The sequence below is a fragment of the Eretmochelys imbricata genome, chromosome 8, assembly GCF_965152235.1.
Source record: "Eretmochelys imbricata isolate rEreImb1 chromosome 8, rEreImb1.hap1, whole genome shotgun sequence".
NCBI lineage: Eukaryota > Metazoa > Chordata > Testudines > Cheloniidae > Eretmochelys > Eretmochelys imbricata.
Genome location: NC_135579.1, coordinates 99,275,841 through 99,290,711, shown reverse-complemented (window position 1 = coordinate 99,290,711; position 14,871 = coordinate 99,275,841). Strand labels below are relative to the sequence as shown.

The window sequence follows — 14,871 nt, the reverse complement described above, 5'->3', positions numbered from 1 at the left end:
TGTTGAGGGGAAATCTTTACTCCGGCAACATTTATTGGGTGTATAAACAATGTCCAATTCTAAAAGCTAATTAAACAGCAGGTCTAAAGTAATATAAAGTTTTGCCTGCATGACTGGGATATAAGGTTTATAATCCATGCCATTATAGGACAAAAGCAGCAAGAACAAATATTTTGTCTATTCAAAAAAGTCAATTATGCCATTCTTTAAGTAATATGTTCCTGAGGTCAAAGTGGCATTGTTTAAAACAATCTAACCACTTTTCTTTAGTGCTTGAAGCTTGACAGCCATTCAGTGTTGATTAAGCAACTGACAGCAGCAGAACCAGCCAGAAAAGAGAGGATTACACCCCAGCATGCAACACCAGACTGGAGCTCATTTCTCATTAAATTATGAGCCCATTCTTCTGAAGTTCTCAGCACCCTCACTCCCATTGACTTCTGTGAGCACAGAATCTTGAGGAATCTGAGCCTGGGAGGTCATATTTTGTTTTACCTTAAATTAGTTGACAAGATCCCTTTAAAACAAGTAAACTTGATTTAAAAGACATATATAGATATATTTTGATGTTGTTTATGAAACTGAAACAAATTAGAGGACACATCAAACCTCTATGCAGAAATATCCACACAGGCATCCAGAAACTCTGCCAGGCTCACCTTGTAGAGTTTCCTCAGAATTATTCCAACAGGATAGAGCTGAGGGGTCCACCTCCAAACCCCCAGAGATCGCAAGGGTAAAGGGCCATCTCTGTGGAGACCCTGAGCCGCTGCATCAGCTATGGGACACTGTGACTCTGCCCTCAGTCCCTGGCAGCACATTTTCACTGGAACCGTGTTGCCACGGTCATTCCAGTTGGCAGCTCCCCAGAGCAAAGGAGCCTCTGCTATTTTAACTTTTCTCTTGCTTGTCCCTTGAGTGATGGAGTAATGGGTGCCGTCTCCACCACAGCCCTGCCTACTCCTTCACTCATCCAAACCTACCTGCTCACAATCCCCTCCCCGCTCATGGATCCCTGAACACATTAATATTTCTCTGTAGGATACAGGGACCAGAAAAATAGGGTTACAGATGTGCCTGATACTCCCACCCTTCTGTTTGGAGAGGGAGATCTCTGTCCATGGAGGACCCTCCAGGCTCATCTTTAGGGTACACAAATCTCCTCTCTCAAAGTGTCCTACTCCAGCTGAAGCCTGTGAAAGCTCTTCTGGTTTTAATGTGAACCATACTGAGACCTACGTTTGTTTTATAAAATGGTTTTGTTGACAGTACAGAAACTAAAGTACATTTGCTGTAATTTCCAACAATGGCCCTATCACAGGGTTCATTCACCGCTAGGGCCTCTTCCTTCTGGCTGCTCTTGGGTATTAGCTCTTTCCAGGCCCAATGCCCCTTGTGCTGCTCACTGCTCATCCTGCTGCTCTCTCTCCACAGTCTCTGCAACTCAGGGTGCTCCCACTTCATGACCTGACCCTCTGGCCAGGAAACTACATTTGTTTCCTCCCTAGTGGCTTGTAGGGGAACCTGGGCCCACTCTCTACTCTGGGCTCCAGCTCAGAGACCCTCTACTCAGCAGCCAAGATCCATTCCCTCTTGGACTTTGCTGCCTTTCCCTGAGCCTCTTCCATACCTTCTGGATGTCTCCCCTTCTCTGGGTTTGTCAGCCTCACAACTCCCTCCTCCCTGGGAGTAATGGTAGGCTACCTGCCTCTATAGCCCCAAACACCTCTCCCTTTTCCTAGCCACTGACTACAAATAAGTTCCCAACAGCCTCTTTTTACTTTCAGCTCCCTGGCTTTATGGAAGTTGTGTCTGTTCCTTCACAGGTGAGCTTCCCCTAATTAGGGCTTTCCTCTCAGCATTAATGCTTCCAGCGTGTAGCATAATAGGTTAATAGGCCCATCATTCCTCCATTAACCCCTTCAGGGCAAGTATGGGGTGGGCACCCCATCACAGTCCCTCAAGCGACTTCAGTTCTGTGAGTTGGGTATATACTGAGCAATGGTATATAAATATACTCAAATCCTATTTTTTTAAAATATCCTTTTAAAGTACACACCATTTTCTCAAAGAACAAATGTCTACAACAATTCAGGTGGAAAATCTAGCTTCAAAAATATGAATTTTTTTAAAGCTGTATCTTTTAACAAAATGTCATACCGAGCGCTAGGTATATAAATGTACTCAAACCTTAAACATTTTGCAATAATTTTTAACTTTTTAATAATTTCATTTATTGCATTTTAGATTCAAAAGTTAAAAGAACAATTTCAAAGAAAAAGACAACTTCAAAAGCACAACACAACCAAAAGACTATACAGGATGAAAGAACAAATGTAAGGAGGATCAAGACCTTACAGTGAGATCAGCTATTAGCTAATTAAACATGTGAATAAAATATAACATACTAAACAGAAGCACTATTGGTGATGGGCAATCTGTTAGGCAAACAAATGATAGTAGAATTTTTTTCACATCTTTAGAGAGAAACATTATTGATCTTAATATGATTCACTGTGACATAAAAGAGATGAAATAAATCAATGTCTAGTAATTAAAGGACCCTGTCAATCTGATGTTTTTTAAAAAAATCTAGTTTCTAATAGATCACCTCTTACAAAGCCCGATATGGGTTTTTAAAAACACCTGCATCAGGTTCCAGTAGCGCAGACCCCTACACCTTTGTAGAGTGCCAATAATTTTCCAGGCCTAAGAGCCTGATCCACAAAGGGACATAGGTGCCCAAGTCCCAGTTTTAGGTACCACTGGCAATGTCTACACGGGAATAAAAAAAAACACAATTGGCCTGGATCAGCTGACTCAGGCTCATGGGGCTCGGGCTCCAGGGCTGAAAAATTGCTATGTAGATGTTCAGTGACAGGCTTGAGCCGAGCTGTGGGACCCTGCAAGGACGGAGGATCCCAGAGCTAGGCTGCAGCACAAGCCCTAACATCTACACAGCAATTTTTATTCCCCGCCCCCAGCTTGAGTCAGCTGACCCGGGACAGCCATGGCCATGCCGAGGGGCTTTTATCCTTGTGTAGATGTACCCACAGTGATCCACAAAATGCCCGTTTGGCTGCCGCCTAATCCTGAAGGCACCTAAACTCATTTGGCACCTAAATTTTCACTGTAAAAGTTCTCTGAAAGCCTATATTTCTGCCTCTGAGAGTACATACTTCTCCCTCACTCTAGGCATCTGGACACCTATCTCATCCCTATGCCCCAGCCTGATCTTCAAACCAGGAGCAGAAAGGCAGAGGGATTGATGCCAGTCTTCCCCATAGGGCCTAATCTAGTATGAAAGCTCAAAGGAGAGTGCTCTCCCTTATAACCTTTGGTACAGTGGCTAAGATATTCACTTGAGATATAGGAGACCCCTGTTTAATTCCCCGCTTTGCATGATGAGGTAGCTTCTTGCCTACCATGCTGGCTTTTGTGGTTCCTATTCTTTGCTGTCTATCTCTTCCCATCCAGTGTATAGGAAGTCTAGGCACCTAACTCAGACTTTGTGATCCCATTGTTGTTCCAGTGATTTTCTAGGCACCTAAAAGTTCCTAAGTCACTCTGTGGTTGAGCCAGGCATAAATGTATAGAACAGTGAAACTGACTACACACAAAGGGCAGACAAGTGTACATTTACAAAAATAGATTCTTTTCTCTCTAGTCTTTCATTTATAGTAAGCTTATATCTTACCTGTAACTACATAATTTTCAGACAGGAATGTGACTTTCTAGTGTGTTGCAAATGAAATGAGATTCCCAGATTAAGCAGAATTCTCTGGTTTTCCCTCTGATTTTATAAGAAGAAGTCATTGTAAATCTGTCAGCAAGACTTTAGGTGTGGGAGGATGTTTGGATTTCCGGCATATTGCAACACAGTTCTTGGCCACCAGCAAGAAATTCATTGAAATATCACATACAGTATGTGTTTTAAAAAAATTAAATTAAACCTTTAGTCTCAGGATTGTTAATTCTAGATAATTAATCAACAACTTTCCCCCAGAATAAGACTAAGTGGGGTTAGCTGAAAGACTTATAAAGATGCCCTGATGTTCCTCATGCCTTGAATAGTAGCTTACAGATGATGTGAAGCTGTTCCGGGAGGAGTAAAATAAATCCCGCGTAGTATGCTGAACAATAGGAGTTGGTGTCTAGAGTTCTTGGTATGAATCAGCCCATTGTTTCCTAACCTTCATATTTCTTTCCTGGTATAGCTTTAACAGTGTTTTATACTCCATAGCTTTTGTATTAGCTAATTAATCTTATAAGTAAATCCTAATATGTTTTTACATTGCATATGTTTTTCATGTACAAACATCTGCCCAATAAATCAGATTGCATATCTTTTTGTAATTTGTTAATTTTCTTTTATAATTTTCTTTTCTGTTCATAAACTCATTTTTTCCCAGTCAACCATGTCACCACTCCTACCCACTGTTGTTTGCAGTGTTCTTGTAGCTGTGTTGGTCCCAGCATCTGAGAGAGACAAGGTGGGTGAGGTAATACCTTTCACTGGAAGTTACCTCACCCATCTCATCTCCTACTAAAACAGGAGTCATTTTTCATGTACATTAGGATGTAGATCTGACTCACAGGGCAAACAAATGTGCAGATTCTAATTTGGGGTGAAAGAGACTATTCCAGTGTATATGATTTACAAGGAAACAATGTGTAATTTATAATTTGAGGTGAAACTATGTGGCTCAGATTTCTTGGAGTTCTTTTTAGCTGGGTTGGGCAGGAGAGATTTATACATATGCAGACTATGAGAGATTCTTGCCTAGGTGATTCACAATACCCTCATTTAGCCATTTTAGTTTCTCTCCATGAGGAGGGGAATGCCCAACCTTGGCTGATTTGTGGGTCCTTAGACAATGTGTCTCACATGATGTGAACCATTTTCTTATTGTTTTTATAGCTGGATCCTATTCTGGGATAAACAGAGGTGGATAGCTTTTCTATTTTTGTTTGTTTTGTGGACCAGAAGGAATTATTAGTTATTAATCATTCAAGCCATATCTGTTCCAAATATCCTTTGCGTACCCCTAAAAACATACCTTTTTCCCTAGTGTAGACTTGTCCTTTGGTGTTAGGCACCATACTCCTATTGAAATTCAATAGAAATTGGATCACAGTTGGCTTCTTTGAAACTCACTGCACAGGACTGGTTTCAGAGTGATAGCCGTGTTTAGTCTGTATCAGCAAAAACAAAAAGGAGTCCTTGTGGCACCAGAGACTAACAAATTTATTGGGGCATAAATTTTTGTGGGCTAGAACCACTTCAACAGATGCATGGAGTAGAAAATACAGTAGCAGGTATAAATACATGAAAAGATGGGAGTTGGCTTACCAAGTGGGAGGTCAGTCTAATGAGACAATTCAATTAATAGTAGGACATGAAGGGAGGAAAAATAACTTTTGTAGTGGTAATGAGAGTGGCCCATTTCAAGCAGTTGACAAGAAGGTGTGAGTAACAGTAAGGGGAAATTAGTATGGGGGAAACCTAAACCTAATTTCCCCCTACTGTTACTCACACCTTCTTGTCAACTGTTTGAAATGGGCCACTCTCATTGCCACTACAAAAGTTATTTTTCCTCCCTTGGTATTCTACTGTTAATTGAATAGTCTCATTAGACTGACCTCCCACTTGGTAAGGCGACTCTCATCTTTTCATGTGCTGTGTATTTATACCCACTCCTGTATTTTGCACTCCATGCATCGGAGGAAGTGGGTTCTAGTCCAAGAAAGCTTATGCCCAAATAAATGTGTTAGTCTCTAAGGTGCCACAAGGACTCCTCGTCATTTCTGCACAGGACTGTGAGTTAAAACTAAAATTCTTACATCCTCCTCTGTAAATAATGATTCTAAAGTCAGAACTTAACTGTATTGATGATGTGTTGGGGAACTAAAATCCACTTTACTCTTCTATAGCAGCATGTGCTGTTCCATAGAGCAAAACATTTAGTCATTAATGTAATCAGATATGAATCAAAGACACCTAGAAAGATACAATTAAGAAGGTAGGTGCCATTTCCACATAAACAAGCACTTTTCTGATCCTAACTGCATATTAGTGGATTTATATTTTTATTAAATAGAACCATTATACTGTATTGTACCAGAAACTTCCATCCTCATCATTGTAAAAACAAAAGATGTTAAAAGCATTTTGCTTATTTAGAGACATTTCCATAGTTCTCATCACAATAGTTCAGTACTGTAAATGCCACAAAGGTAAAATTGTGATCTGTAATTGTAAAAGTCCAGTGGTCCTCAAGCTGTCTATGATCTTAGAGAAATTTCCCAGTTCCAGGTAGGGAGTAATAGCATCCTTTATGAACCAGGACTGAAAAATTTATAAGGAGATGATTCCTGTAGTGACAGGGTCAAATCACTAACCACATAAAAAAAATAAAAGTTGAGTGTCTTCCTCTTGGACTCTACTCACAATCTAGTGTACTGAAGAAAAGCACATGACAACCTTTTATATTGTAGACTTTGCCAGCCTATCCCTCTACATGTCATAATGCATCTGAAGGTGTGGAGTGATGCTGAGAAAAATAAAATAACATGACTTCCCAACCCTTATATCTCAGAAGCAACATTGTGATCAGTGCCCTGTACACTCAACAGCACATTGGGACCATATTCTGCAGCAAAACACCTTATATTTCATGGCAATCTCTACATTCCTCAGCTACTTTAAAAGTATTCTATTACCACAAAACACCCTTAATTCCCAGCTTTTCCACCCTCACACAAACACACACATTTATGGTTCATAGTTGAAAATACTTATTGATGAAAAATTCATCAACGATTATATTCAGGGATTTTTGTTTTCCAACTATGGTCTTCGGATACCTGGGTCCATTCTCTGGCTCTTTGCTCCTGCAATGTTGTCCAAGCAGCCCAGCTCAGAATCTCCTTCTCCCACACATTCCAAGGAGATGGGGAAGCTTGTATCAAGCTTCAGAAAGTTCATCTCCCCAGCAACCCACACTGTCTGTCTCTCTCACACACACTGGCTCTCTCATACACACACATGCACACACACAATTGTATTATTGTTGTTGTTATTACTTCTTGGTACTTCCTGTCAAAATGCTCGTGGTGAGCCACAAGTGGCTAGGGGCTGCAGGAGGGCTGTGGGCTCTGGCAAGATGCAGCCCCCATGTAACAGTTCAAAGCCTGCCTTGAGCCACTGCTGCAGCATCTGCTGCATACGAAGCTCTGTGTGTGTCAGCAATGAAGGAGGTTTTAGGGGTCCACGGGTGGGAGTGGTGGCTGTGCCCCCTTGACACACTGGGGTCAGCAGCACCGGCTGGGGACCGCCTTCAGTGGCTCATAAGGGCACCATTTTAATAATACTACGTAAGGCCCCATAAATCCTAAGGACGGCCCCAACTAGAGGATAGATAATATGGATGCTTGGGTGGGGTGAATGTATCTGGAATAAGCACAAGATAAACTGAACAGAACCTGCAAAAAAATTTTAAAGGAACTCATAAAAGATTGAAGAAACCAACTTGGCGGTGAGAACTCTCACATCAATGGCTGCTGAGTTAGAAGACTGGTTAATCTAGTCCACAACAAATATGCCACAGGCTCAGGTATCTTAGCAGAACAGAATTTGAAATGGAATGATTCTGTGGAGACTCTAATATTGTGACTTTCAATCTGGACACCAAAGATGATCCTCTTTTTGTAGAATGGCGCAATAAAATTCCTGTGAAAAACTGAAGGATCATGATTACATTCAGGGGCCAATGTTATGGTTTGAAAAGTGCAAGCAAGAATGGGTCCCCAAAGTCCCCAGAGTGGGGAAAATAATCAAGCACTGAGTTTCAGAAGAAAATAAGAAAGGCCACACTGGGTCAGGCCAAAGGTCCATCTAGCTCAGTATCCTGTCTTCCGACATTTGCCAATGCCAGGGGCCCTGAGGGAATGAACAGAACAGGTAATCATTAAGTGATCCATCCACGTTGCCCATTCCCAGTTTCTGACAAACAGATAAATAAATTCATTTCTTGTCTTCATTGGACAGAGAGACCAGGTGGACCCATAATCTACTGAATCATTTCAGAATCAGAGGGGGTGTCAAGCAATTGCATATATTGCTTGCATCTAAGGCTAGCTCTAGTATCCAATAACTGGGACCAATTAGGAACATAAGAACATAAAAAGAACATAAGAATGGCCCTACTGGGTCACAGCAAAGGTTCATCTAGCCCAGTACCCTGTCTTCCAACAGTGGCCAGTGCCAGGTGTTCCAGAGGGAATGAACAGAACAGGTAATCATCAAGTGATCTATCCCCTGTCGCTTATTCCCAGCCTCTGCAAAACAGAGGCTAGGAACACCATTCCTGCCCATCCTGGCTAATAGCCATTGATGGAAACAAAGAATGTAGAAAATGAATCATACAAAAATTCCTAACTATCCTTGTTCATGTTCCATTTCTGGAAATGCAAAATTAGGAATGAGACCAAGAAACGGTGTAGGGATTAGCAGTGGAAGGCTAACCAAAATAAATTACAAAAAGAAGGAAATCCAGTGAAAAAGTTTTAAAACAGATGAACAAAACCCACAAGTAGTGTAACAATGTAACTGAGGACAGACTGGCTCAAAATCATTTCAATTTCTTTGTGTGGCTGTGAGAGCTGATCTTTTAAGCTGTCCCTAATTAAGTACTGTTTGGTTTCAGCAGGATGCTAAGAGAGTTTTTCAGTTTGTCCTCCGTACATAGTGCACATTAAGTACTTATTTAACTTATATATGTGAATATTGATTGGAAAGAGACCATATATGAAGTCTGTGTGTAAATATGAACATGGCCAACCCATTCTAATATGCCATTATAGGCTCATGCGCATCTACAGATTACCAGAAGTGTAGAATATAGGTCAAAATCCTTAGCAGATAAATGCCTAAGCCAAGATAAACATTCATAAATCCAAAAATGAGATTAGGACTTTACCTTAAATATCCAATGAACTGTGTGAAAAAGCAACTGCACAACTCCTACTGACTCGGTAAAATATCTGTGCATCATTTTGAAAATATAGGGGAAAATAGTTATATGAAAAACAGAGATACAGTATTACTACTAGAAATCGGGCCAATCAGCACCCAGGAGATGGATCCAGACTTTCCCAGTGTTCAAGGGGGCTTGGATGTGCTGTTCCTAATTGGACGAATTTCTAAATGCTGCTTTTCCATCGGTATGTTGTATATAATACAAATATTGAATATTTGCCTCGGAATGCTGAAGGACTGCTGAATGCTGGTCCTCTAGATTTAAGACAAAGCTATGAGAAAATTACCTACTTGGTGAAATAAGTGTTTTATTTATCTCCTCATCACTCCTACTATTCTGAATCCAACTGAAACCAGCAGGACCCTTAGGGACAAATCACTCAATGGGATCCACTCAGTTTACATCTCCTTGCTCTTGTTGACATTTGATAGTTGGCTAAATTATTATTAAATATTTCTATGGTGCTTTACAAAAATAAAAACACATAATGATAACTAAAACCAGCTATACGATAGTCAACCATTCTCATGGTCAGAGTTGAACAAAATATGTGAGGAGGAAAATTGTGACACTTTGCCCCCTTTTTTTGTTGAAATTTGAGATTAGAATTTTAGACAAAAATGTTCATGGCACACAGAAAAATTTGGACCAGCCCTAATCATGACACAAGTCCACCAACTTAACAATGAGCTGCAGTCGCGAAATCAAACACTACACGTAGATAACATTTAGAAGATTTTTCTTCTGTAACAACAAATCTAAAACCAATCTTACCTTAAAATGAAATGTGTTCCTTTAGATTTCATGTATTTTTTAAATCTTGCATTACCCAACAAATAAGTAAAATGCAATAAAAGAAAATCTTTGTGAGGGAAACGACACATAATTCTGAGTTCCACTACTATAATAGACCACTTGAGCTTCACACTCATAGTTCCACTCTTTGTCCATTGGCTTCTGTGGGAGTTTTGTCTGTAAAAGAATTAAAGTTCACTATTGAAGTCCCTAAAATATTTGATGTATGTATAGTTGATAGCTCACAGTTCCAAAGACAAGAATTGTATTGAGCTTCCAAGCTTGCCTTAAACTTGTACAGTAATCTCTCTTTTTTGCTTAAAACACACCCAAATAGTTTTTTTAGATTGCATTCCTATTCACACTAAAATTGTGTGGTATGCATAAATGACATAATGATTTGGGGTATATTTTGAATATATAATTTGTTCATTGTGCTCTAATAGCACCATGAAATTTCAAACTCACTATCTAATCTTCCTGCTCTATCAGATGATGGTATCAGCAAAATTTCATACTTTACTATAAGGTTTCAATTGTGAGACAGGTAAGCCAGTTATTGGTAGTAAATCACACCGTTTTCATTCAGTCCAGATTTCTGATACCATATAGATGGTATTGTTCGATTGCTCAGCTTAGACAAAGAAATGGGGCGGACTGTGGGAGGAGTAAAGCAAATTAAATGCTCAGGTAGAGACGAACGTATATAGACAAAGAAACACAGGTGCCTTTCGAATTCAGGTGCACAATGATCACCCAAATCCTTTGCTACTGATTTTGGACTTCATAGTATTTTCATTACCATTCAATACAGGACTTGTTTTCTGAAGGAGGAATGTAAGTTTTCACTCTATTTCTCATTTAAGAAAATATTTTCATTGTTGCTGTTTTTTGTTATGTAAATAAGATACAAAGTCACATTATAAGATTATGAGAGTAAATAAATCTTAAATAGTGAATTTCCAAACTGTTCACTAATAGTATTTAGTCAGAAGAAATATATTAGTTAAAATTTGCATTTCTGTAATTGAACAGCATTTATATTAGCATTCTCTTTTCTATAATGTTAACATAATTTTGAGAAATACTTGTTTTTTAGATAGTAAAGAATAATCTAAGATTTTCAGTATATGTAATAAATTTAGTATGTAATACCATATAGATTTAAAATGATATGATCAACTGAATGCATTTCTCTGTAGAATGCTGCTTGGTTGTATGACACTGTCAACCTTTTGTAAATTATTGACAGAAATAGTTTGCTGCAAACAGAATCAGTAAGAACTGTAAAGGACTAAACATAGTTTTGGGGTATTATGTGGAGTTTTTTAATGATTTTCAAGAGACCTTATAAATCCAGGGAAAACAATTAAATGTTGAACAATGCAAACTCAATATACTATCAATAAAAACATCAAACGTGAGAGGACTTGAATGTAAACTGATTTTAGAAAAGCTGTTGTCTAATTGGCTGATGCCTAATCATGTAATGGATTGATGTCCTTCTTGTGGCTGTTATTTGAGGTTGGACTTCTCAATTTTTAAAAGTATCAGTCCCCGTTCAAAAGAAAGTTATAGAGGCTAAAGGTTGGGAAGGATTTCCATAAATCTGGCTGCCAAAATGCACAAGAAAAAAAATCAATGCATCCACAAGTATGGCCAAACAACTTCAGATCAGAAAGAAATATTTTAGTATTTATTCTCTGTATGGCTGTATAAGGTAGTTATAACAATAAAATACTAAAGTGTATTGAAAAGGTCAGACTTACTGCCACAAAACAAAAATATGTGTTAACTTGGGCTAAATTCTGCCCCGATAATCACATTTCATATATCCACAGGTTAGAATAATTTGTGCATTACTGGGGATGCCACCCTGAAGTATTCTTCCATTTTCTAGACAAAGTGTATCACAATTTCTCTATGTTTGTGATGTCAAATCTCTAAAACAGGGAGTATTTTGACCAAACTAATAGATTTAGCCAAACAAACTGTTTCTATGCTAATATCCAAAACAGATGGATCTTGATCCAGTCTTCAGTAGTGAGTGTAATTCAGTGCCAACGTGATGTGGAATCGTGCATGTGTTCGAGCCTGCATGTATGCATAGTATATAGGGAACAATCTGGCTCTGATAACCCCTCCTACAACTACATTAATACACAAAGAACTGTGAAATCAAAGAGCGTAATCAAGTGTATATTCCACCACCCTTCTCACATGAAGAGATCAAACTACTATTTGGAGGTTACATGTAGATCTTCAAAAGGCTTGAGAAACTAGGGCTTTAAACACTCCTCACTTTATGGTGGAAAGCATATTATGTATGCCACATCATAAACTTTTAACTATATGGAGACATTCTATTTTAATATGAAGACTGGCAGGGGTTTTGTTGTTCTTTAATCAGGCTCCTTATGAACAAGTTGCTAAACATGTACATCTTACTACACTTAACTGCATTTGTGTACTGTGTATGTCATGTATAACGTCATTTCTGCCTGTTGAAATTGTAAGCCAAATTCAGCCTTGTTGTAAGAACTGTTTTCAGTGGTGGTGTATCCTCTTCAATATGTGCTGAATTTACTCAGATGGTAAGAATAAAAATGACTGCATGAAAAATATAAGGCAAAGCTTGCACGTATAGGAAAGCTTCCCACAATGTACTATTTGTGGCATAAGATCATACATTTGTGTCACAGTGTCTCCTCCTTTCCTTGAGCATTGCTTGAAAACTGGCTTTTTAACTTACTCAAATGCTTCTTAGTAGATCCTTACAGCACATTAGGCACTAAAGGGAAGTCTCTTCAAATACAGGTCAGAGAGAGAAAATATGATCCTATGCGGGTATGGTTTTGTTGGTTTTTGTTTAGAAATTTTAAGGCACTTCGGTAGCATAGAATAAAAATACAAATAGACACTCTAACTGTGGAGTATTGTAACAGGGTGATCTGCCCTCTCAAGAGCCAATGGGCCTGGGACTAGCCAGTCCCCCTTGAGTATCAGACTTAGTTGGGAATAGGATCAGGTGATTCCTATAAAGGGCTGAGCAAGCTCAGTTGGAGGGGGTGATGGGAAGCAGCCTCCTGTGGCAAGCCCTAGAGCAAGGGGAAAGGCCTCTGGGTCCCCGGCAGCCTGCTTTGGTTAGGAAAATAGCATTGTGTTAGAAGAATAAAAGTGTGCCCTTAAGACAGGGCTTGAACAGAGGTTCAAGTGTGGTGTCAGCTTTGTGTGCTAGGGAGAGAGCCTGTGCAATCTCTGCATGTGTACATTTACCAGTTTTCAGTGCTAACTACTCCCCTGAATCAAGGGCAGTTACTCTACATTGATGTGGACTGGGGAAAATTCTCTTCCTCCGCTGTTCTGCCCACTGACCCCACCTTCCCTGTTAACTAGCCACCTTACGCATATGAAATAAAACCATCATTTTTTTTTTTAATAGAACTGCCACAAATCTGAGAAATGGTCCCCAGAGAGTCTTCCTGGTAAACATTTTCTCAGCATTTCCGCCTCCCGCCTTCAGGAGGGCCCACACCCGACTCCAGGGTTTGGTTTTCTCCTTTTCCCTGAGGTCGGAGGCGATTCCCTCACCCACGCGTGCAAACCGCCAGGAAACTATCTATCCATGTGTCTGGCAAAGGATCATTCAAACCCCATGCTGGAGAGGTGGGGTGGGAAGGGGAGCCCTTGGGAGGGACCCACTGTTAACAGAGACGACTGGGGTGTGGACGGGGGAGATTGCCCGGGCCACGCTCTCTCCGACACTCAGAGGCCGGCCTCGCTCTGCCCCTCCCCAGGCAGGCGCCGGAACCTCGCGCTGGGTTTGGGCGCGCTCCTTCGCCCGCCCCGGGTCCACGCGCTCTCTGCGAACGTTCCGTGGCGTTCCACGCCCCCTCCCTCCGCCCCGCAGCAGACAGGGCCCCGCGCGTGGCAACGTGGGGCCCCGCGGCTTTGGAAGCTCGCGTCGCCGTCGGCCGCGGAGCCACGTGCGCCCTTCGAGAGCCATCCCCGACCCTCCTGCCCTCCCGCTCACGCCAATCTCCCGAAAATGCGTCTGAAAAGCCAGGTAACGCCCCTCCCCCCCCGGCTCTACGGGTGGCCCGTGCCGCGAGCACCCCGCAACCTAGTCCCCTCTGGGTGGGGAGAAAGGGGGGGGGCATCTGTATTCATCGACTAACGCCCTCCCACGTTGATACTGGGGTGGGGGGATTTTTTAAAAAGAATATTCATTTGGGGGGCGGGTATGTGTTTTGAAAGCCTGTGCAGTTTGAACCCCCACCCCCCCTTTAGGGGAGGAGAATGTGCCAACCCCCCTTCTCCACCCACGCACCCCCACCTTACAGCTTGCTTCCCACCTCTGTAGGAATCCCTCTTGTGACTTTAAAAACTAGTTTCTTCAGGAAACTTTCCCCCCAACTCTCCTGGCCTTCATGCCCCTCCTGGAAGAGGCAGGACAAAGGGAGGGGAAAGCAGAAGGGCTACAGCAGGTGCTCTCTGCTTCTGCCTGCAAAGACTTGTTTGCCAGAGCACTGATGAGCTTAAAAAAAAGGTTAAGGGAACATTTAATTTCATTGCTGGAGCCTCTGGGTTACTTCTTTTTTCTTGTCCCACCATGTTTTGTAGTAGTCCACTTGTTCCAGGAATGTATGTGGAAGAGAATTTTGCTGACAGGATGGTGATCTCAGCCACCTGATCCATCCGTTACCCTTTTTCCATCAGTCAGGAATATCAGTTCAGCCATTTTCTTAATTTAGACTCTGATCTAATAAACTCTTACATAGGAATAATTCCTGTGAGCTAAAATTCTTCAAGTTAAGCCCATTCATGTTTTTTTGGAGGATTCAGACTTGTCTCTAGTCCTTTGTGTTGTTAAGTCTGAAAGATCATTTTCAATGGGAAGGTTTTTCTTTTAACTTTGGGTTTAACTTCAAGGGGGACAAGGTGAATAAGGTAGTACCTTTTAGTGGACCAGCTTCTGTTGATGAAAGAGACAAGCTTTTGAGTTTCACAGAGCTTTTCTTCAGGTTTGGGTTCC

At 40.9% G+C, this 14,871-nt stretch overlaps 1 protein-coding gene across 1 annotated transcript in view; it reads right to left on the bottom strand.

Annotated features, from left to right (window-relative positions):
- Positions 1-13,842, bottom strand: part of AGBL4 (AGBL carboxypeptidase 4) — a 1,373,421-nt gene extending 1,359,579 nt beyond the window's left edge. The window contains exon 1 of the mRNA XM_077825380.1: positions 13,539-13,842. Within this exon, the coding sequence (XP_077681506.1) occupies positions 13,539-13,842 (304 nt within the window). The remainder of the gene's footprint in view (positions 1-13,538) is intronic.
- Between the last annotated feature and the right edge of the window lie 1,029 nt (positions 13,843-14,871).